Source organism: Sorex araneus, chromosome 5, assembly GCF_027595985.1.
Source record: "Sorex araneus isolate mSorAra2 chromosome 5, mSorAra2.pri, whole genome shotgun sequence".
In the NCBI taxonomy this organism is placed as follows: domain Eukaryota; kingdom Metazoa; phylum Chordata; class Mammalia; order Eulipotyphla; family Soricidae; genus Sorex; species Sorex araneus.
This window is the reverse complement of record NC_073306.1, coordinates 133015566-133036194: the sequence shown is the minus strand read 5'-3', so window position 1 is coordinate 133036194 and position 20629 is coordinate 133015566. Positions and strand designations below refer to the sequence as shown.

Here is a 20629-nt window from a genome sequence, read left to right as displayed (position 1 = left end):
GCGCCCCGCGTCCAGCTCCCCGCACCCCGCGCCCGGCTCCCCGCATCCCGGCCGCGCCCTGCGCCCAGCGCCCCTCGACCGTCCGGTCCCCAGCGCCCCACACCCCGCTCCCAACGCCCCGCGCCCGGGCGGCGCCCCGCGCCCCGCGCCCGCCGGTGTCCCCGCCCCGCGCGCTGTCCCCTCCCCGCGGCCCGCCCCCGGGCCCGCGCCCTCCCTCGGCGGCAGCCGCGCGCCGCGCCCCGCGCACTCGGAGCCCGGCGGGGACCGGCGGCAGAGGCGGGGCGGCCGGGGGCTCCGCGGGCCCAAGCCGAGCCGGGTCCCGGGGGCCCAAGGTGGCCTGCGACCGCGGGGGACACAGCGCGGGCGGCTCCCCGCGCGCCCCCGCCTCGGGCCTCCTGCTCGCCCGGAGCCCACCGGCCGCCCGGGACCTGCGCCGCCGCCTTCGGCCAACTCCGCGGCGGGGACACGGCGACGGGAACTTGAGGTGGGAACTTCGCGCGCCGCAGCCGCCCCGCGCCTGCCAACTCGGCCCCGGGGGAGCCGCATGTGTCGGGACCCGGGGCGAGCCGGGCGCGAGTGTCCCCGCGCGTGTCGGTCCCCAGGGGTTCCCGGGCTGCCCCGCGCGGCTCGGGCGGGGGCGCATCTGCCGGCCCTGGGCCCGCCTCGCCGCCTGGCGGGGTCCGGGGAGCGCGGAGTGGGGAGTGTGGACACGGGGCACCGGGAGCATCCCGGCCCTACGCGGCGTTTCTCAGGATCCGACTCGCTCCGCGCCGCGCCGGCCCCCTGCAGCTCTGCTCCCGCGAGGCCCAGTCCTATTTGGTAGGGAAGGTGGATGGTCACCTCCTCGGCCTCTGGGAGCGCCCTAAGGGACTCGCCCTCATGGACTGGAGTGTTAGCGTGAGGAAGGAAGGGACAGACGCTCCTTCACGCGTCTGCCCCTCCCTGGGCCCGCGGTAGATCCGCCGAGCACCTGCTAGCGAAGCTCACCAAGTGAGAGCCGTTGGGGGAGTCGGGGCTGGGGGCCACACCCCGTGGTGCTCAGGCCTTACTCCTGGCTTCGCGCCCAGGGATGACTCCTGACAGTGCTCAGGGGACCATAGTGGGTGCCAGCGATGGAGCCCAGCTCAGTGGCCAGCGTCCAAGCCCAGTGCTACCTCTCCAGCCCAGCTGGACTCATTTTCAAAGCCGGTGTCCAGCGAGAGGAGAGGCAAGAAGCGCTGAGAAGGGCGTCCGGGCAGATGCAGGGGGACGCAGGGGGACACAGGGGGGTAGGACCGGTGGGGGCCAGGGTGGTGTCCAGTGGTGCTGAGGTGAAGACCCAGCCTCTCCCCAGGAGTCCTGCCTGCCAGGCCTCGGGCACCCATGGCAGCAGCCCCCCCCCCCCCCCCCGCCATGCCAGAATGTCCCTAGAGAGGTCTCAGACATTCCCCTCCCCCGCCCCAGCCATGGGTCTCCTGCAGGGGAAGGAGAGGCTGCAGGAACGTCCAGAAACGGGAGCAGCAGCGGCTGGGGTGGGGCTGATCTAACCCTCCTGATGGGGGCAGCGCCCACTGTGTTAGTCACTGTCTTAAACTCTGGCAGCCTTAAAGGATGAGGGCGCCCAGGTTTCGAGAGTGGCTGAGACAGAGACCCTGTTGTGACTCAGGGAGGTGAGGGCAGGGGGAGGTGAGGAGGACAGCAGGGCAAGGGAGGTGAGGGCAGGGGAAGGTGGGGGGGGAGGTGAGCAGGGAGAGGGGATGAGAGCAGGGGGAAGAGGTGAAGGCAGGGGAAGGGGGTGAGGGGGGTGAGCAGGGGGAGAAGGTGAGGGCAGGGGAAGGTGGGTGAGAAAAGTGAGCAGGGGGAGGAGGTGAAGCCAGGAGAGGTGAGGGCAGGGAAAGGTGGGTGAGGGAGGTGAGCAGGGGGGAGGAGATAAGAGCAGGGGAGGTGAGGGCAGGGGGAGGTGGGTAAGGGAGGTGAGCAGGGGGGAGGAGATAAGAGCAGGGGAGGTGAGGGCAGGGAAAGGTGGGCGAGGGAGGTGAGCAGGGGAGGAGGTGACGGCACGGGAGGTGAGGGCAAGTAAAGGTGGGCAAGGGAGGTGAGTGGGGGGAGGATGTGAGGGCAGGGGAGGTGAGAGCAGGGGGAGGTGGGTGAGGGAGGTGAACAGGGGGTAGGAGATAAGAGCAGGGGAGGTGAGGGCAGGGGAAGGTGGGTGAGGGTGAGGGAGGTGAGCATGGGAGGAGGTGAGGTCAGGGGAAGGTGGGTGAGGGTGAGGAAGGTGAGCACGGGAGGAGGGGAGGGGAGGGAAGGTGAGTGCAGGGGGAGGTGGCGAGGACCGTGCGTGGGGAGGAGGTGAGGCAGGGCCTGTGGGAGCAGGACTGGCTCTGACCGGGAGGGGGCCTGCCCAGAGGCTCCTCCTGTGGGGTGTGTCGGACCCTCTCACCGCTGCCCACCAGTCACTGTGGGGCAGCCCCCCCCCCCGCCCCAGCTGTCTCCAAGGGACGCACGTGCTGCCAGGGTGAGGGTTTGTCCCTTGGGGCCTGGACTCGCCCCCCTGCCCCTGCGGGCAGCTGAGCAGCTCCCTGGAGCACAGGGGGCTCGGGGGGTCAGAGGGGTGTCAGGGCCCGGGGTCTGCCCTGGGCGGTGGTTTTCAGGCTTTCCGGGGACAGGAAGGACGTGTCTGGGGTCTCGGAGGCCCGGGGAAACCACCCCCTCGGCCCTTCCCAGGCTGGAACCCACGCCAGAGTCCCGCTGCCCCCGGAAGTCTCGGGTCCGGCCACACGCTGGCCTCCGGCCGGGCAGAGAAGGGCAGGGGCACCCGCAGAGGTGGCGGCAGGATGACCCCGAAGGAAGCTCGCCTGGCTCGGCCTTGCCCAGGTCTCCTGGTCCGGGAGGAAGCCAGACGCGGGGGTCCGGAACCCCTCGGGGTTGACTCCTGCACCTGAACCGGCCCTGGGTGGTGTGTGGCCACCGGGCAGGAGGGCCAAGGCTCAGCCCCCAGGCCTGTTTCTGCTCGCTGGCAGCTCCTAGCCAGCAAACCCAGACACCTGCACAAGGGGCACTCGGTCCCGCGGGTGGTCCCCGGGGGCTGCACAAGGGGCACTCGGTCCCTCGGGTGGTCCCCGAGCTGCGGGGACCTCGGCTGTGGTCTCCGTCCTGCCCCCTCTCCCTCGCACTCACAGCTCACCCCCGAGTCTGCACCCCCCCACCCGATGCCGACCAGGAGAGTGGTTGGGGTTCAGGTCAGCTCGCCGCGTCTCTGCCCCCCCCGCCCCGCTCCCCACTGTCCCCACTGCTGCTCTGCTGATGCCGCACCCCCAGCTCCAGGCTGCCAAGATGCCGCCTGGCTCCACCCCAAAGCTCGTCCTGGCAGGAGGCACTTTTCGGTGAGATTTTGCCAGCAGGACCGCCTCTGTCCTCTTCCCTGGTGGCGGAGGCAGAGGAAGGTTCTGGCACCTTCTCTCACTGGGGACAGAGGAAGGTTCTGGCACCTTCTCTCGCTGAGGATAGGAAGGTTCTGGCACCTTCTCTCGCTGGGGACAGAGGAAGATTCTGGCACCTTCTCTCGCTGGGGACAGAGGAAGGTTCTGGCACCTTCTCTCACTGGGGGCAGGCGGAGGGTGAAGATGGGCCCCCGGGAAGCAGGCTGGGTCCCCCAGAGAGAGCTCCCCGTTCTGCCCTGGGCTGGACAGGGGCCGGGGCAGCACACGTGTTCCGACAAAGTCTTGATCAGGGGTTGAGCAGCGCAGTCAGGACCCCAAACCAACGGACCCCACGGGCAGTGGCATGGAGTGGGCCTCGCAGCACCACCAGGAGTGATCCGTGAGCACAGAGCCGGGAGTCAGCCCTGGGAACAGCCGGGTGTGGCTCCGATCTCCCCCATGGCCCCCGAAAATGCTCCTCAGGGAGCCTGTGAGAATGTGTGTCCCTGAGCCCCGCCCAAGCCCCCCCCCCCCCGCCCCGCGAGAAGTCTGAGGAGGGGCCGGGCAGTCCCTCCCCTTCCTCCTCTCCACCCTGCCTGGCCCCAGCTCCGGCTGCTCTCGGCTCTCTCCGTCACCCTGTGCTCCCGGAAGCCGAGTCTGGGAAACGTGTGAGGCCGAGGGAGTGGCCGTGAGCACAGTGCTCTGCGCGCTGTCCCCTCTCCGCATGCCACCGGCATCCCAGACCCAAGTGTGGCTCGGCCAGTGCGTCGTCGCGTCTGACCCTTCTGCGGGCACCGCGGCTCGCTTGTCCACTCCCGGATGGGCCTCCCAGCACCGCCAGCAACTCGGGGGTGCAATCCTGAACCCCATCCCTTTAAACCGTCCCCCAGAAGAGCGCACCCAGCCCAGGCTCTGAGGGCGCGTGGTTACGCACGCACGCACGGTGCGCGCCCGGGAGGGGAACCGGAACCGCACTGCAGCCAGAGCCCGCGGGACCAGGTCAAGAAAGGGGTGTGTGTGGCTGGTGGCGGGGCGGGGCCAGGGGAAAGGCCCCACGTCCCTGATGACAGGGCAGCAGGCTCGGGGACGCCGCTTTAGAGGTCAGAGCAGGCGAGCACATGCCCGTTTCCCAGGACGCTGGCCGAGGGAGGCCGCTGATTGGCCCAAAGTCGCGGCGCTGCCGGCCTGGAACCCAGGCCCCTGACTTCACAGCCTGGGGACTCTGATTTCCCCAGCTCGGGGTTGTTGGCGGGTTGCCCCCGTTTGGGGACGCCTGCGGTGAGCAGGATGGATGCCAGGACCAGCCCTTGCCGCCTGCCCACGCCCCAGCCTCCTGTCCTGCGCTCTGGGCAGCTTCGGACACGCCGGGGCTGGGGTCTCTGAGGCTTTTCCAGGACAGCCTCAAAGGCGCGGGCGGAGGGGAGGGTGGGAGTCGGTTCTCTGCCGTCTGGAGTCCGGCCTTGGCTTGTGACCTTCCACCTTCAGAGCAGCACTGGCCACGCCAGGCCACCGCGGGCTCCTGCCTGGCTCACAGGAGCAGGTCACTCTGGCCTCTGTACGCCCCCCCCCCCCCCGCCCACACATGAGCATTCCTGTCCCACTCGCTTCCTTTTAAAAACAAATTTTTTTTCTTTTTTTTGGACCACACAAGGTGATTTTGCAGCTGTGCACTCCGAGGTCACTCCCAGGGGTGGTCCGGGGGACCCTCTGGGGTGCTGGGACTGAACGTGGGCCGGCTGTGTGCCCGGCGCGTGCCCTCCCCGCTGTGCTGGGCTCCGGCCCCTCCCGCCATCTCAGCTCAGTCTCGTCCTTTCTCCTCGGCTCCCCACAGCCAGGGACTGTCACCTTCTAGCACTGGTGACATTTGTCCTCCTGGAGCCGCTGCCGCCCCAGGAACCGCCCTCCTCTCCTCGCTCATCCCTCAGGGGTCCTGTCACTCACTCCCAGCGCCCTCCCCCAGCCGCCTCTGCCATCCCTCTCAGGCCTGCAGCGCCCCCCTCCCCCCCTCCCTAGCACCCACTTCCCCAAGCTCCTCTCCTCCCACCTTCCCCACACTCAGCACTTTCTTGGCTCTTTGACCCTCAGAGACACCCTCCCTGACCCTCTCCAGAAAGGATAGAACCCCAGGTCTCCTCCTCCAAGAAGTCCTCCCGGATGCTACCTGCAAAGGTTGCCCTCAATCCCAGTCATTTTCTGTCACCTGGGTCTGTGTCCTGAGACGATTTGTGTCTTTTGAGGCTTATTCTCCCTGGGAGCTCAGCTCAGCTCAGCTCAGCAAAGTGAGAACGGGGTAGGTTGAGAGGTGTCCACCTCTGGCGCTGACACAGGCCTAAGGTGTGGCACATGCTCCACGGAAGAAGTGGAAGGATGGATGGATGAATGAAAGGGTGGAAGGATGGATGGATGGATGGATGGATGGACGGAAGATGAATGGATGGAAGGTGGAAGGATGGATGGATGAAAGAAGAATGGATGGAAGGGTGGATGGATGGAAGAAGGATGGATGGATGGATGGATGGATGGATGGATGGATGGATGGATGGCAGCACCCTTGGACCTGCTCTATCATGGCTCCCTTCCTCAACTGCAGCCTCTTCCCTTGAACAGTCCACTAAACCCACCTGCTATACAACAGAGCCAGCACTGGAGAGAAGAGGACTAAATGTTGCCTTGGGTGCGGGAATTGGCTGACTGCAAAGATGCCAGAAGCAGGGCTTTTGCCGGAAGCAGTACCTGTGTGATGTGTGAAACACCCGCCCTGGCCCCCAGACCTGAGAATCCAGCACACAGACACTCCAAAGGCAGCAGGGTGGGCCCCAAGACAGAGCAGGTTTGGGGGGCGGGGCCAGTGGCAGCTTCGGGGAGCAGGAAGCTTCTCCCTCACTGTCAGATCCCAGCTGGAGAGCCAGGGGAAGGCGCTGGCCCTGCATGCAGTTAACCTGGCACTGCAAGGGTCCCCGAACCCTGCCAGGAGTCGGCCCCGAGCATAGAGCCAGGAGTCAGCCCTGAGCACAGAGCCAAGAGTCAGCCCTGAACACAGAGCCAGGAGTTAGCCCTGAGCATAGAACCAGGAGTCAGCCCTGAGCACAGAGCCAGGAGTCAGTCCTGAGCATAGAGCCAGGAGTCAGCCCTGAGCACAGAGCCAGGAGTCAGCCCTGAGCACAGAGCCAGGAGTCAGTCCTGAGCACAGAGCCAGGAGTCAGTCCTGAGCACAGAGCCAGGAGTCAGTCCTGAGCATAGAGCCAGGAGTCAGCCCTGAGCATAGAGCCAGGAGTCAGCCCTGAGCACAGAGACAGGAGTCAGCCCTGAGTACTACCAGCTGTGGCCCAAAACCAAAACAGACCAGAACAAAACAACCCCCAGGGCCCGCCTCCCTTTTCAGTAGCACGACCGCCCGCTGCCCCCAGCTCTCCACAGTGGACGGGCCCCGCCCCTGAGCCCCCTCCCCATTCCCCAGGGCTCCTGAGGCTGTGACCTGTGCTGTGCACGGGGCCTGAGAGAAAGGCAGGGACGGGGAGGCAGAGAGAAGAAACCCCCAAGGAAGGAGGCGACGGCAGCAGGTCTGGCTCTCGGGGCCCAGCGTGCAGGGCGGAGACGCACCCTTGCTCCATCCTGGCCGATGGCCTTTTTCTTCGTCTTGCCGAGAGGCTGGAGCGTGGGACAGAGAAGCAGGGAGGGAGTATCCAGGCCTGAAAGAAACGTTTCTCTCTCCCGGGAAGATGGTCCCAGTTCCAGGTGACGGGACGCACGCGCCCAGCCCCGGGGCTCACCCGGCTCCCAGGGCAAACAGGCGGTGTCCATTCCCGGGCCCGTCTCTCACCGGCTTCCTGGACAGACGGTCAGCGAGGCCGGGACGGTTGGCTCTGTTGGGAGAATCGGTGCCGAGCTTGGGCCCCTTTGCGGGCTTTTCGGGAACCTTTCCGACCCTCTGAGACCTGTTTCTCACCCGTCAGGGCGTGCCTGCAGCGTCACGCCCCGCTGGACGCACCTGCAGCAACGCAGCCAGACTGCATGATGGCGATGGGCATCACAGCGCCACTCCGGGGCCCCTGGGCCAGGCTGCAGGGGCGATTTTAAGAGAGAGAAAGAACGGATGGGGCTGGAGCGATAGCACAGAAAGAACGGATGGGGCTGGAGCGATAGCACAGCGGGGAGGGCGTTTGCCTTGCACGCGGCCGACCCGGGTTCGATTCCCAGCATCCCATAGGGTCCCCTGAGCACCGCCAGGAATAATTCCTGAGTGCAGAGCCAGGAGTAACCCGTGAGCATCGCCGGGTGTGACCCAAAAAGCAAATAAATAAATAAATAAATAAATAAATAAATAAATAAATAAATAAATAAATAAAAGAGAGAGCAGAGCGATAGTCCAGCAGGGAGCATGTTTGCCTTGCAACTAGCCGACCTGGGTTTGAGCCCCTGGCATCCCCTGTGGTCCCCCGAGCACCACCAGGGGTGATTTCTGAATGCAGAGCCAGGAGGAACCCCTGAGCATCGCCGGGTGTGAGCCAAAAGTCAAAATAAAAATAAATGCGAGAGATTTTCTCTTGGGGACCAGAGCGATGGTACAGTGGGCCGGGCACTTGCCTTGCATGTTGCCAAGCCGGGTTCAATCCCCAGCACCCACATGGTGGTCCTCCGAGCACCCGAGCCAGGAGTGATCCCTGAGCAGGCCTGGGAGTCAGCCCTGAGCACTGCCCGGAGTGACCAGAGTAACAGGGAGGCACCAGCCAGCACTTTCCTGTGGGTCAGCTACTCCTTGGGAGGCTCTGTGGCTCTCTGCCCGCGCCTCGAATGCGAAGGCCAAGATGAGCCAGGAAGGAAAGCTCCCGCGTGAGGCCCGGGCGGCTTTGGGAGGCCAGCAGGGCGGCCGGCCAAGGAAGCCCAGCCTCGGGGTAAAGCCGCTGCCAGCGGGAATTTGGACCAAGAAAGTGCAAGATCAGCTGATTTCTTTTTTCAAGAATCTGAATTTTCGCATTTCTCCATTTTCAAAATCTCCAAGCCCAGCCACAAACGGGCGAACCGCATCCAGCCGTGAACCACGAGAGATGAGCAGCCTCGCCCGAGACCTCAGACGGCTGGGCCAGAAGGAGTCGGGCAGATGGAGGCCGTGGGCTCGGGTGCTCGCTGGCCTCGTGTCCAGCAAAGGAGCACGGTCCATGGGCACTCGGGCAGAGCTCCCGGGGCTGAGTAAAGCTACTGAGGGCCAGCGAAGATAAACACACCTGCAGGGGGTGGGGAGAGAGAGAGAGGGAGGAGAGAGGGAGGAGGGTGAGAAGGAGGGAGGGAAAGAGGGAGAGAGGGAGGAAGGGAGGGAGGGGAGAGGGAGAGAAGGAGGGAGGGAGAGAGGGAGGGAGGGAGGGAGGGGGAGTGGGAGAGAGGGAGAGAGGGAGGGAGGGGGGTGAAAAGGAGGGAGGGAGGAGGGAGAGAGAGATGGAAGAGAGGGAGGGAGGGAAGAAGGGCACTTCTGTACCCTCTCATCTCCCAGACACCTGCCTCTGCGTTGTGCGTTTCTCAGGATGTTGTATCCTTGGTGAGCTCAGTTTTCCACCATGGCTGTAATAACGACGCCCCTTTTTTGAGAAACACTCGCCATGACAATAGGCATCTTTGCCTGAGCGTGTGTGCCAGGCTCTGCTCATGTCCAGCATTCACTGTCCCTCCTCCGTAATCTGATCCACCAGGTCCTGCAATTGTACCCATTTTGCAGACAGGGAATCTGGAGAGCCACATGCCTGGGTCACGGACTGGTGGCTGCACCCCCCACCTTCCTCCACCTGGTGCTCTGGCTGTTTGGGCCGAATAACTTGGGGTCTGGCCGTACATGGCGGGCGTGAGCGGCTTCCTGGGTCCCTTTCCACCAGATGCCGGTGGCAGACCTGGGTCAGGACAGTGCAGAGGCCCCGCACGTGGCCATGGAGATCCCAGGGGCAGCGGGGCTGGACACCAGCGGCTTGTACTAAACTTCCTTTCCAAAGTAAATAACTCCCAAGTTGGATCAGCTCACAGAGAGTGTCTGGGGGGTACAGGGTGGGGGCTGCTTGGCTCCGTGAGGAGTCAGGGACCATGTCTGGGTCACGGTCGGCCGGGAACCCCCAGTTGGGGGTACAGTCACGCCCGGTAAATGCAACACGGGGGGTTAACCAGCCAGTGGTCGTGGCAAGCCCAAGATCCAGGTGCCTGCAGGGTGTGTGTGAGTGGGGGGGGTTGCAGGGGTGAGGGTGGGGGGCGGCCTTGCTGGCTCTTCCTCCCACGGTCCAGAGGAAGAGCTGGGTTCCCCTGACCAGGGGGCAAATGCCACCCTGGGGGCCCCACCTCCCTGAGACCGTTCCCCACGCCCTGAGGAGGGGTCGACACCACCGCTCCCGTCTCCGCGCTCACGCCCTCCTCCGCCTCTCCCTGCCAGGCCCGCCCGGGGTTGCCAAGGCCCAAAATGACCCTGTTACCGGGAGACAACTCGGACTTCGACTACAGCGCACTGAGCTGCGCCTCGGACGCCTCCCTGCACCCCGCCGCCTTCCTGGCGCCGGCGCGCACGGCCCCCAAGGGCGCCTTCTACGGGCGCGCGCAGCGGCTGCGGGCGCAGGACGCGCCGGGCGCGCCGCCCCCCGACGGCCGGCGGCCGGTCATCGTCAACGTGGGCGGCAGCCGCTACTCGCTGCCCTGGGCCACGCTGGAGCAGTTCCCGCGCACGCGGCTGGGCCAGCTGGGCGCCTGCACCAGCTTCGACGACCTCCTGGCCGTGTGCGACGACTACGACGTCACCTGCAACGAGTTCTTCTTCGACCGGCACCCGGGCGCGTTCGGCAGCGTGCTGACCTTCCTGCGCGCCGGCAAGCTGCGCCTGCTGCGCCAGATGTGCGCGCGCGCCTTCCGCGACGAGCTGCGCTACTGGGGCGTGCCCGCCGAGCACCTGGACCCCTGCTGCCGCCGCCACTTCCTGCAGCGGCTGGACGAGCTGGCGCAGCACGAGGACGAGGAGGAGGACGAGGACGACGAGGACGAGGAGGAGGACGAGGACGACAGCGGCCTGCTGGACGGCCCCGCCGACGGCCGCCTGGGCCGCTGCATGCGCCGGCTGCGGGACATGGTGGAGCGGCCGCACTCGGGGCTGCCCGGGAAGGTCTTCGCCTGCCTCTCCGTGCTCTTCGTCACCGTCACCGCCGTCAACCTGTCCGTCAGCACCTTGCCCAGCCTCCGGGAGGAGGAGGAGCAGGTAAGAGCCCGCGGCGGCGGCGGCGGCCGGCAGGATGGGAGCATGGCCCCTCCTGCCACGAGCCTCCGTCTCCAGGGAGCCTTCTTGGAGCTCCTGGGCCAAGTAAGGCTTCCCGGCGCTGGCGATGTCCACCTCCCCCGGCCGGCCAGGCCTCCAGGAGCTTGGCCCGGTCTCGGCCGTGCACCCCAGGCCGCCCCCACCCGCCAGGTCCAGAACGGGCTGACCCTGGGCCAAGCTCGCTTGGTCACCTCGGTCCTCCTCAGAGTCCATCTCGGTTTGCACGGGGGCGGGGGGGGGGGGGAGCTGCAGGCTCGGCCCCAGGAGCCGCCGGGAACCAACAAGATTTTATTTCAGCAACTTGAGCCCCTGGGCAACTTTATCACTTGTAATAAAAAATATTCCAGACGCCAGCGCATGCCCAGGGGTCATTCAGTTTGATCAGCGATCAGTTTCCTAAGGGGGAAGAAAGAAGTCCAGAGACTTGAATTTTCTGGGACCTGGATTAGATTTTCTTGGTTTCCCCGGGCCTGGCCCGGAGGGACGAGCTGGTTCTGGGGCCCGTCCCTGAGGCTCCTGCTGCTTTCCGTCTGCCCATCCCAGCCCCCGTCACCCTGCAGGGTGGGGGGGAGCCTGTTCTCACACCCACGCAGCAGACGGGGACCCGGCGCAGCAGCTTGCCCAGCCAGGCCCGTCCGCATCCCCGTTCTGTGTGCTGGAGCTCAGAAGCGCGGGTCCGCCTGCTAGCGGGACCTCAGACGCCCCAGTGATGCGCGTGGGTGGACCAGCCTGGGAGGGCCCCGGGCTTGCCTTGGCTGCCAACACTCAAAGGAAGATGTTGCTTCATCAGAAACTCGTCTTAAAATGCCGAGGGCCGGGGGCTGGAGCGATAGCACAGTGGGGAGGGCGTTTACCTTGCATGCAGCCAACCCGGGTTCGATTCCCAGCATCCCATATAGTCCCCCGAGCACCGCCAGGAGTAATTCCTGAGTGCAGAGCCAGGAGTGACCCCTGTGCATCGCAGGGTGTGACCCAAAAAGGGAAAAAAATGTGGAGGGCCTTGCCTGAGAGATACTGTAGTGGGGCACAGGATAAAGGCAGGGACACAGGGGTGACCCCAAGGCCTCCCTGGTGATATGGAAGCCAGCAGTGGCCCTGCCAGGGGGGAATTAGTGTGGGTGCCAGCTGGTCAGGGGGGGTGCCGTGCCTGTGGTGGCGGGGAGCAGGGGACAGTGAGGAAGCCCCTGGGGCTGGGGCAAAGGGGGGAAGAAGAGGCATCGGAGGGGTGGGGACAGGCCCTGTGTGACCCTGCAGGACCTGGGCTGCCCCCTCTGCCCGGTGGGAGGGGCCCGGGGAGACCCGGTCTGCTGTCTTGGGAAGGTGGTGACATTGCCACCCCCGAGAAGGCAGAGACACAGAGACAGACAGACAGACAGACAGACGAGTACAGTCACACCCCAGCCCCGCGTTCAGTGCTCGGTCATCCCAACCCTAACAAACGTGTAGTGTGACATTTCCCACCCTGCATGGTGCAGGAGAGGGCGCTGCGGTCAGCGGAAATGGGCCAGATGACCGGCCGGCCCACAGTGCACAGGGCGGGCGAGGGCCAGACAGCGGGGCTGGGTCTGAGCACCCCAGATGGAGCCCTGAGCCCACCAGGAGCGACCCCTGAGCACTGCCGTGTGGCCCAGAATGAGTACACAAGGGCTGACCCTGCAGGGGGCTGGCCGGGGTTTGAGCCCCCGTAGGGTCCCCTGATCCTCCAGGAGTGGCCCTGAGCCCCTCATGGCTCTCCTCAAGGAAGCAGCTTCTGGGGAGAGCTGGGCTGAGGCGGGGGCGGAGGACGTGGGTGCTTGTCTCAAGGGGCCAGGGAGAGGAGACCCCCACAGCCCAGGGGAGGTCTGGAGAGCCCGTGCAGGGTAGAGCCCTGCTCCGTGGCTGGTGGCACCCTATGACCCCTAAGGCTGTGTCATGGCTGCCCTGTCCCCAGTCACCCCTGGCCTGTCCCCCCATCCCTGACCCGTCCCCCCGCACCCCGAACCTGTTCCCCTGCACCCCTAACCCATCACCACGTCCCTGACCCATCCCCCCACACCCCTGACTTGTCTCCCCATCCCTGACTGGTTGCCCTGCACCCCTGACTTGTCTCCCCATCCCGGACCCATCCCCCTGCACCCCTGCCCCGTCCCCCTGCACCCCTGCCCTGTCCCCCTGCACCCCTGCCCCGTCCCCCTGCACCCCTGCCCTGTCTCCCATCCCTGATGTGTCCCCCCACACCCCTGTCCTATCCCCCATCCCTGCCCTGTCCCCCTGCACCCCTGACTTGTCTCCCCAACCCTGACTCGTCCCCCTGCACTCCTGACTTGTCTCCCCATCCCGGACCCGTCCCCCCGCACCCCTGCCCCGTCCCCCCACACCCCTGCCCCGTCCCCCTGCACCCCTGCCCTGTCCCCCATCCCTGATGCGTCCCCCCACACCCCTCTCCTGTCCCCCATCCCTGCCCTGTCCCCCCACACCCCTGATTTGTCTCTCCATCCTGAGCCCATCCCCCCGCACCCCTGCCCTGTCCCCCATCCCTGCCCTGTCCCCCATCCCTGATGTGTCCCCCCACACCCCTGCCCCATCCCCCATCCCTGACGCGTGCCCCGTCCCCCCCCCCCCCGACCCAGGGCCGGTGCTCGCAGATGTGCCACAACGTGTTCATCGTGGAGTCGGTGTGCGTGGGCTGGTTCTCCCTGGAGTTCCTGCTGCGGCTGGTGCAGGCGCCCAGCAAGCTGAGCTTCCTGCGCCGCCCGCTGACGCTCATCGACCTGGTGGCCATCCTGCCCTACTACATCACGCTGCTGGTGGACGGCGCGGCCTCCAGCCGCCGCAAGCCAGGCGCGGCCAACAGCTACCTGGACAAGGTGGGGCTGGTGCTGCGCGTGCTGCGGGCGCTGCGCATCCTGTACGTCATGCGGCTGGCGCGGCACTCGCTGGGGCTGCAGACGCTGGGGCTGACGGCGCGGCGCTGCACGCGCGAGTTCGGGCTGCTGCTGCTCTTCCTCTGCGTGGCCGTGGCGCTCTTCGCCCCGCTGCTGTACGTGGTGGAGAACGAGATGGCCGAGAGCCCCGAGTTCACCAGCATCCCCGCCTGCTACTGGTGGGCGGTGATCACCATGACCACGGTGGGCTACGGCGACATGGTGCCGCGCAGCACGCCGGGCCAGGTGGTGGCGCTCAGCAGCATCCTCAGCGGCATCCTGCTCATGGCCTTCCCGGTCACCTCCATCTTCCACACCTTCTCCCGCTCCTACCTGGAGCTCAAGCAGGCGCAGGAGCGGCTCCTGTTCCGCCGGGCCCCGCTGCTGCTGGGCACGCGCTCGCAGCTCAGCCTGTCCCGGGACAGCGAGCGCCTGTTCGACAGCGCCTCCTCCGACGCCCGCGACCACAACTGAGCCGGGAGACGGGGCGCGGCCCCCTCCTGCCCCTGGGGAAGGGGAAGCCGGGCCAGCCGGGGGCCAGGCCCCCCCCCCGGAGGGAGGCGGCTGTTCCCCGTAGACTCCCTCTGGGGCAGGCTGGGCGCAGAGGCACAGCGGCCGCCCTGGGCTGTGGGGGGGTCCAGGTGTGTGAGGTGGGTCTGTCTGGGGCTGTGGGGGATGTGTCTGTGCAGGGGTGTGTGTGGGGAGGCTGTCTGTATCCAGGAGTGTATGTGTGTGTCTACCTGTCTGGGTGTGTCTCTGTCTGTCTCTCTGGGTGCATTGTGTCTGTCTGTCCCGGCTTGTGTGTCTGTCTGTCTGTCTGTCTGGGTATGTCTGTCTGTCCATGTATATGTGTGTGTGTGTGTGTGTGTGTGTGTGTATGTGCCTGTCTGTCCGTGTGTATCTCTCTGCCCGTGTGTGTGTGTCTGTCTCTGTCCGTGTGTGTCTCTGTCTGTCTGTCTGTCCATGTGTGTGTGTGTGTGTGTGTGTGTGTGTGTCTGTCCCTGTGTGTCTCTATGTCCATGTGTGTGTGTCCGTCTGTGCCTGTTCGTGCGTGTGTGTCTCTGTCTGTTCACGTGTGTCTGTCTGCCTGTGTCTGTCTGTGTGTATGTGGCTGTCTGCCTAGGTGTGTCTGTCTGTCCGTGTGTCTGTCTGTGTCTGTCTGTCTGTCCCTGTGTGTCTGTGTCTGTCTGTCCGTGTGTGTGTCTGTCTGTCTAGCAGGAGTATCCAACTAGGCTCTTTGTAGTGTGAGGACCCTGGACTCCAAGGCCCACGTTCCCCACGGGCCCCATAAGGAGAGGACAGAGGGGGGCCTCTCCTCCGGGCGGGTGGTCTTGGGGACCCCACCACCGGGCTCACAAACAACTGTCCCCTTGGGGCACTGTGGGGAAGTGTGCCCACCCCTCCGAGCCTCCCCACCGCCTGCCTTTCTCAGAGGCCCGGAACACCGTGGTGGCACAGCGCCCCCCACAGGCCTGGCGAGCGTGGCCCAGGGCACAAGAAATCGCTTCATTGCACCTCGGAAAAAACGTCCCATGGATGGTTTAGCCTGCCCCACGCTTATTTCGTGTCTGAAGAAAATGCTTTCTGTCCTCTACCTGAGCTGAAGTCTACCCTGGGGGTGGTGCTCGCTGGGCCGTGAGAAGCAGCCCAGAGCCCTGGGGTCTCCGTGTGCCCCCAAAGACCTCCAGACCATCCCACAATGAAGAGCAGGGAGGGGTAAGGCAACATCCCAGCCAAGGGGACAGTCGGTGCAAAGGCCCTGCGGTGAGCTGACGCCCCTTCTCCAAGGGAGACTGAACCGGCCTCTGCAGAAACCTTCCAGAAATCTTTCTCCCTCCCCGCCCCCCAACTTCTAACAGAGTGTCCGGGAGGAGGTGCAGAAAGGAGTAGTGGGGCCAGCGTCTGGCCTGGAGGCGCCCATGGTCCAGCTGGGGCCAGGCCGGGTGGAAGGACCCCCGACAGCTGAAGGAGGCCGGGCCGGGGAAGCACAGACATCGCTAGCCAGGCCTCCCCGGGACAGACCTCACGTGGGTGAATCCTGGTGCCACCCAGCACCACCCCCTCCCCGGGGGCCGCCGGGGGCCGTGTCCACCATCACCACAAAGACGTCGTGGAAAGGAAGGAGGGGCCGTGGGGGACGACCGGGCTCTGCCATCCAGCCTGAGAACCCCATGAGCACGGCCCTCGGTGAGCGGACGCCAACCCACACGCCGGGAGTGCCCGAGCCCCCGCCAGCAATGAGGGAGGGAAGGGGGAGAGCAGCAGAGTGTGACCCATGGAATCACAAATAAAGAAGTAGCGTCCTCCCCGCCGCGTCCTCTCCGGGCCCTGCTTGCTCTGTGTCCACCCACGCACCGCGGTCAGCCAGCTCCCCTCGGGCCTGTGTCCCTGCCCTCTGACCTCACCTCCCGTCCCTTCCCTGCCGGGCGCAACACATTCAGCTGGAACCCAGCCGGGGCACACACGCTCTCTGCCACACCCGTCTCTCCCTCCGTGTCCCCGTAGTTGGGTGAAATGGGTGAAAGGGGCAGAGGGACTCGAAAGTCCGGTGGGAGGATTTTTTTCCCGTGTTCCTTTTGCTTGCGAACGGTCTTTGAGAAAAAATAAAAGGCCCAGGGGTGGAGCAATAGCACAGCGGGGAGGGCGTCTGCCTTGCATGCAGCTGACCCGGGTTCCATCCCCGACATCCCATAGGGTCCCCTGAGCACCGCCAGGAGCAATTCCTGGGTGCAGAGCCAGGAGTTTCGTTGCACCCTGCGGCCTTCTCCGACCGGAAGGACCGAGGTTCTGTCCCTGTCTGGATCCCGAGGCCTTTGTTAGAGCTGCGTGGACTGTGTGACGACACCTTCCTGTCCCGAAAGGAAACGCCCCCACCTCGCTCTCAGCATTTCCCAGCGGGGCCCCGGGGGACATTCCAAGGGAACCACAGGGCCATGAGGCAGAGGAGGGCCTGCGGCACAAGACTGGGGGCAGGTGTGACTCGTAGGAGGGGGGACCAGAGGAAGGAAACAGGGTCAGGAGGGGCCCGGGTGGGAGAGGCTGCAGAGTGCTGGGTCAGAGATGGTCCAGGGATGGGGCCTGGCTGGTGGCTGAGCCGCCGTCTCTGCAGGAGGGGGCGTCCGTGGGAAAGTGTCCCCCTGGCAGGAGCTCAGGGCTTTGGGCAGTTGGCACACAGGTCACTAAGCACTGCCGTCAGCCGCGGGGACAGGGCCGCTGGCAGCCCACCTGCTGCCCGCCGGCCCCTTCTTCCTTCCTCAAGGGCCCCAGTCTTACAGGGGCAGCTAGCGGCAGCCCCGTGGACGCCGGGCCACGGGGCGAGCCACGCCGCGGAGGGAAGGTTGGAAAGACTCCTCAGAGGACACGATGCTCCTTCTTCTGCTCTTTCTGTTCCTGGAGCCTGGACGTGATTGCTGGATCTCCAACACCCCACTGGGCTGTGAGGCCACAAAACTCCACTCTGCGGAAGCCACGAGCCTAAAGCAGGGGCTCGAGCCCTGGGGTGCTCTGGATCCGAGCCTCTTGATCGAGCACTGCTGTGGGGAGAGAGGCAGCTGGGCTGCAGGAGGGGTGAAGTCCCGGGACAGAGAGTCTGAGGGGCCAAAGCATCTCAGGTATGAGCTCCCGGGAGGCCCCGGCCTGGCCGTGAGCCCGAACAAGGTCTGAGACATCGACTTGATCCTCTGTACAAGAGCAATGACCAGGGCTGGAGCGATAGTCCAGTGCAGGAGGGCGTTTGCTTTGCACTAGGCTGACCTGGGTTCGAGCCCTGGCATCCCATAGGGTCCCTCAAGCACTGCCAGGAATGATTCCTGAGTGCAGAGCCAAGAGTGACCCCTGAGCATCACCAGATGTGACTCAAAAAGAACAAACAAATAAAAGGGACAATACCCCCCCAACACGTACACACGCATGCACACACACATGCATGCACAGTGTACACACCATACACACATGCACACATTCATGCACACCACACATGCACACATATGTGTATGTACACACGCACAAACACAGGGAGGAACGGTGAGACTCACTGAAATAAAGGTCAAAGGCTGGGGAGATGCCTAACAGGTCAAGGCAGGGTTTGCATGCAGGAGCCCCAGGTTCGATCCCCGGCCTCGCATGGCGAGGAGTGACCCCCACACACAGAGCTAGGAGTCGCCCCTGAGCACAGCTGGTTGGGATAAAATTAAAGCAGGAAAGAAACCAAAGGGTCTCCAGCACCACAGGGTCGCACAAGGGGACTCAGCTAAGGCAGCTGCCGCCGTCACAGTCTATCCCCCGAGCCCCCAAACTCGCTGGGCGGCCACGGGAAGGGGGGCGGCGCCTGCTGCTCCCGAACCCCCCCAGGACCCTTCACGCGTCTCCCACCTGCCCAAAGGGCCCCTTGCAAACGCGGGTTCGCACCTAGCGCACCCCGAGAGAGTCCTAAAGGGCAGCCACCCCGGGCGACCACAACTCAGGCCTCCAGGGTTTGCACCTGGACGCCCCCAGCAGCGTGTGCCCCCTGCTGCCAGGGCCAGCAGCCTCCGCCCCCGCAGCCAGGACTGTGCTGACCTCACTTCCCCGAGCACCCGCACCTCATCTGGACCGGGGTGGGTGGGGGGCGGCAGGCAGCGAGGGCTCCTCCCCCAGGGGCGGGCGAGGCTGGGGCGCGGAGCGTTCCCCGAGACGGGGGCGGCAAAGCGTCTGGCACAGAGCCAAGGTTTTTGTAATTATCTTCCCCTGTTTTGCTGAAATTGGGATGGGTCTGAGAGCAAGGTGGGTCTCTGTGTCCCCAGAGGGCGGCAGAAAACCCGGCTTACACTGACTCCAGGCGTGGGGGGAGAGGGCACAGCTGAGTCCAGGCGCACTAGGGAGGGGACAGCAGGTGACTACAGCCTCACAGGGGTCCACCAGGGTCCAGCCCCCTGCTCCACAGTCCTAGAGGCCCCCAGACGTGCCCAGATGGCCTCTGGCACCGTCCACCCCAGGCGTTCTCGGGCCTCATGTGGAAGCACCAGCCGCTGTCTGAGAGTCACCAGGAGAGACCCCTCGGGGTCCTGAGCATCACTTGGAAGATGCCCCCAAAACTCCCCAGGTCATGCCGGCTGCAGGGGCCTGACAGAGTCAGCACCTGACAGAGTCCTGGGGCAGCACCTGACAGAGTCCTGGGAGCCCCTGTGACAGGAGACGCCCCGACCACGTGTACATGGTGCCAAGCACTACCAAGCCTCCAGCAGTGCTCTGGGAGACCAGCCCTGGGAACCTGCTCCTGCATCAGGACCAGGACCGGCAGTAGGTGATGGAGGAAAACGGCAGAGCCGCGCTTCCCCCTGCTGGGAAAGCTCAGCACTGCACCCACTGTAAAGATGCTTTACACTCACAACTCACAGCTCACACACTCATTCACACACACCCACACACCCACACATTCACACAGACTCACACCCACACATTCACACAGACTCACATACATTCACCCACACACACCACATTCACACACTCACATACATTAACATACACTCACACACTCATACACACTCACACACATTCACTCAGACACACATTCACACCCACACACACTCACACATATACACACACACATCCAACACACACACACTCACACACACATCCACACCCACACACACCCACACCCACACCTCTAGAGGCATCTGCTTGGCGGGAGCCCCAGTCAGAAGGGGACCCCCAGAACAGGGACAGACAACACGAGTCAACAAGCCTCGGTCCCGCTCTTCTGCCCAGCCCGTCAGAAGCCTGCACACAGGACAGGGGGCCTTGTGGTCCGCTCGGCCCCCGGGACAGAGGCCTGGAGAGCAGACGGCCCCGGCATGTGGGCCGCCCTTACCGCATTTTGCCCTCGAGAATTGGCTGGGGACAGAGCCTGGAGGTGGGGAGGCGCTTGCCTCGGTGGGGTGAAAAACAAGTGAGAGGAAAGAGAGGAGACAGACACAAAGCAGGCAGAGTTGGAAGGAGGAGGAGGAAGAGGAGGAGGAGGAGGAGGAGAAAGAGAAAGAGGAGGACAAGGAGGAGGAGTAAGAAGAGGAGGAGGAGGGGGAGGAGGAGGAGAAGGAAGAGGAGGACAAGGAGGAGGAGGAGGAAGAGGAGAGGAGGAGGAGGAAGAGGAGGATGAGGAGGAGGGAGAGGAGGAGGAGGAGGAGTGGAGAAGGAGGAATCCCTGGGATTCGTGGGGGTCATCACTTGTATCACCTGTCACTTGTTATCCCGTTGCTCACCGATTTGCTCGAGCGGGCTCCAGTAACGTCTCCATTCGTCCGTGTCGCATGCTAGTGTAGCCCAACGGCATCTGCTCGCTCCAGGAATACGAAGAGCCTCAAACTCAAGTCTGACCATCTTGTAGGTCGGCGGCCATGTGTTCTTTTGACATACCATGGAATCCAGTCGGTAACAGCTCTAGTCCAGCAGTCGTCTCCAAATCGCATTACGTGTTCAGCCCATCTGATTTTTGACACCTTGGCAAACAGGACAATCCCTGATTCTCGATTGTCGACAGAGGTTGGAACTCCGAATTCCTTCTCTCACTTGGGTGAGACATGATACTCCCAGCATAGTTCTTTCGATTCCTCTTTGGGATTCCCGAATAGCGTTCTCATCCTGTTTGCGTAGGGCCCAGGTCTCTGAGGCACATGTTAGTGCAGGAAGAATGGTGGAGTCAAAAAGATGTGCCCTGGAGCCAGAGGTTCTTTGTCCTCTTAACCACTTCTTCGACACTCTTGAAGGTGTTCCACGCTGCTCTCTTCCTCCTGCGCAGTTCTGGCACCAGGCCGTTCTCATGTTGAGTTCTCGACCCAGGTACACGTAACTCCTGCCTTCGGAGATGTTCGTTCCATTGAGAGCAAATGGAGCGTCAGGAGCTAGTCTGTGGGGGCATAGATGGGGAATTCCCTTCCTCCAACAGCCTAGGTTCTGAGCAGGGCGGCCACACCAGGAGGAAGCAGGCAGACGGACCGAACCCGAGTGTGGCGGGAGCGGGGAGGACCCTGCCAGGGGCCGCAGCACACAGCGGGGAGGGCGTTTGTCTTGCACACGACCCACCC

General features: G+C 64.6%; 1 protein-coding gene across 1 annotated transcript; it reads left to right on the top strand.

The window, feature by feature from the left end:
* The first annotated feature begins 264 nt into the window (after nt 1-264).
* KCNG1 (potassium voltage-gated channel modifier subfamily G member 1) lies at nt 265-15882 on the top strand. The gene is made up of 3 exons (XM_055139739.1): nt 265-484; nt 9802-10611; nt 13278-15882. The coding sequence occupies exons 2-3, from the start codon at nt 9829-9831 to the stop codon at nt 14043-14045; spliced, it is 1551 nt and encodes a 516-aa protein (XP_054995714.1). The 5' UTR covers nt 265-484; nt 9802-9828; the 3' UTR covers nt 14046-15882.
* Nucleotides 15883-20629: the final 4747 nt, after the last annotated feature.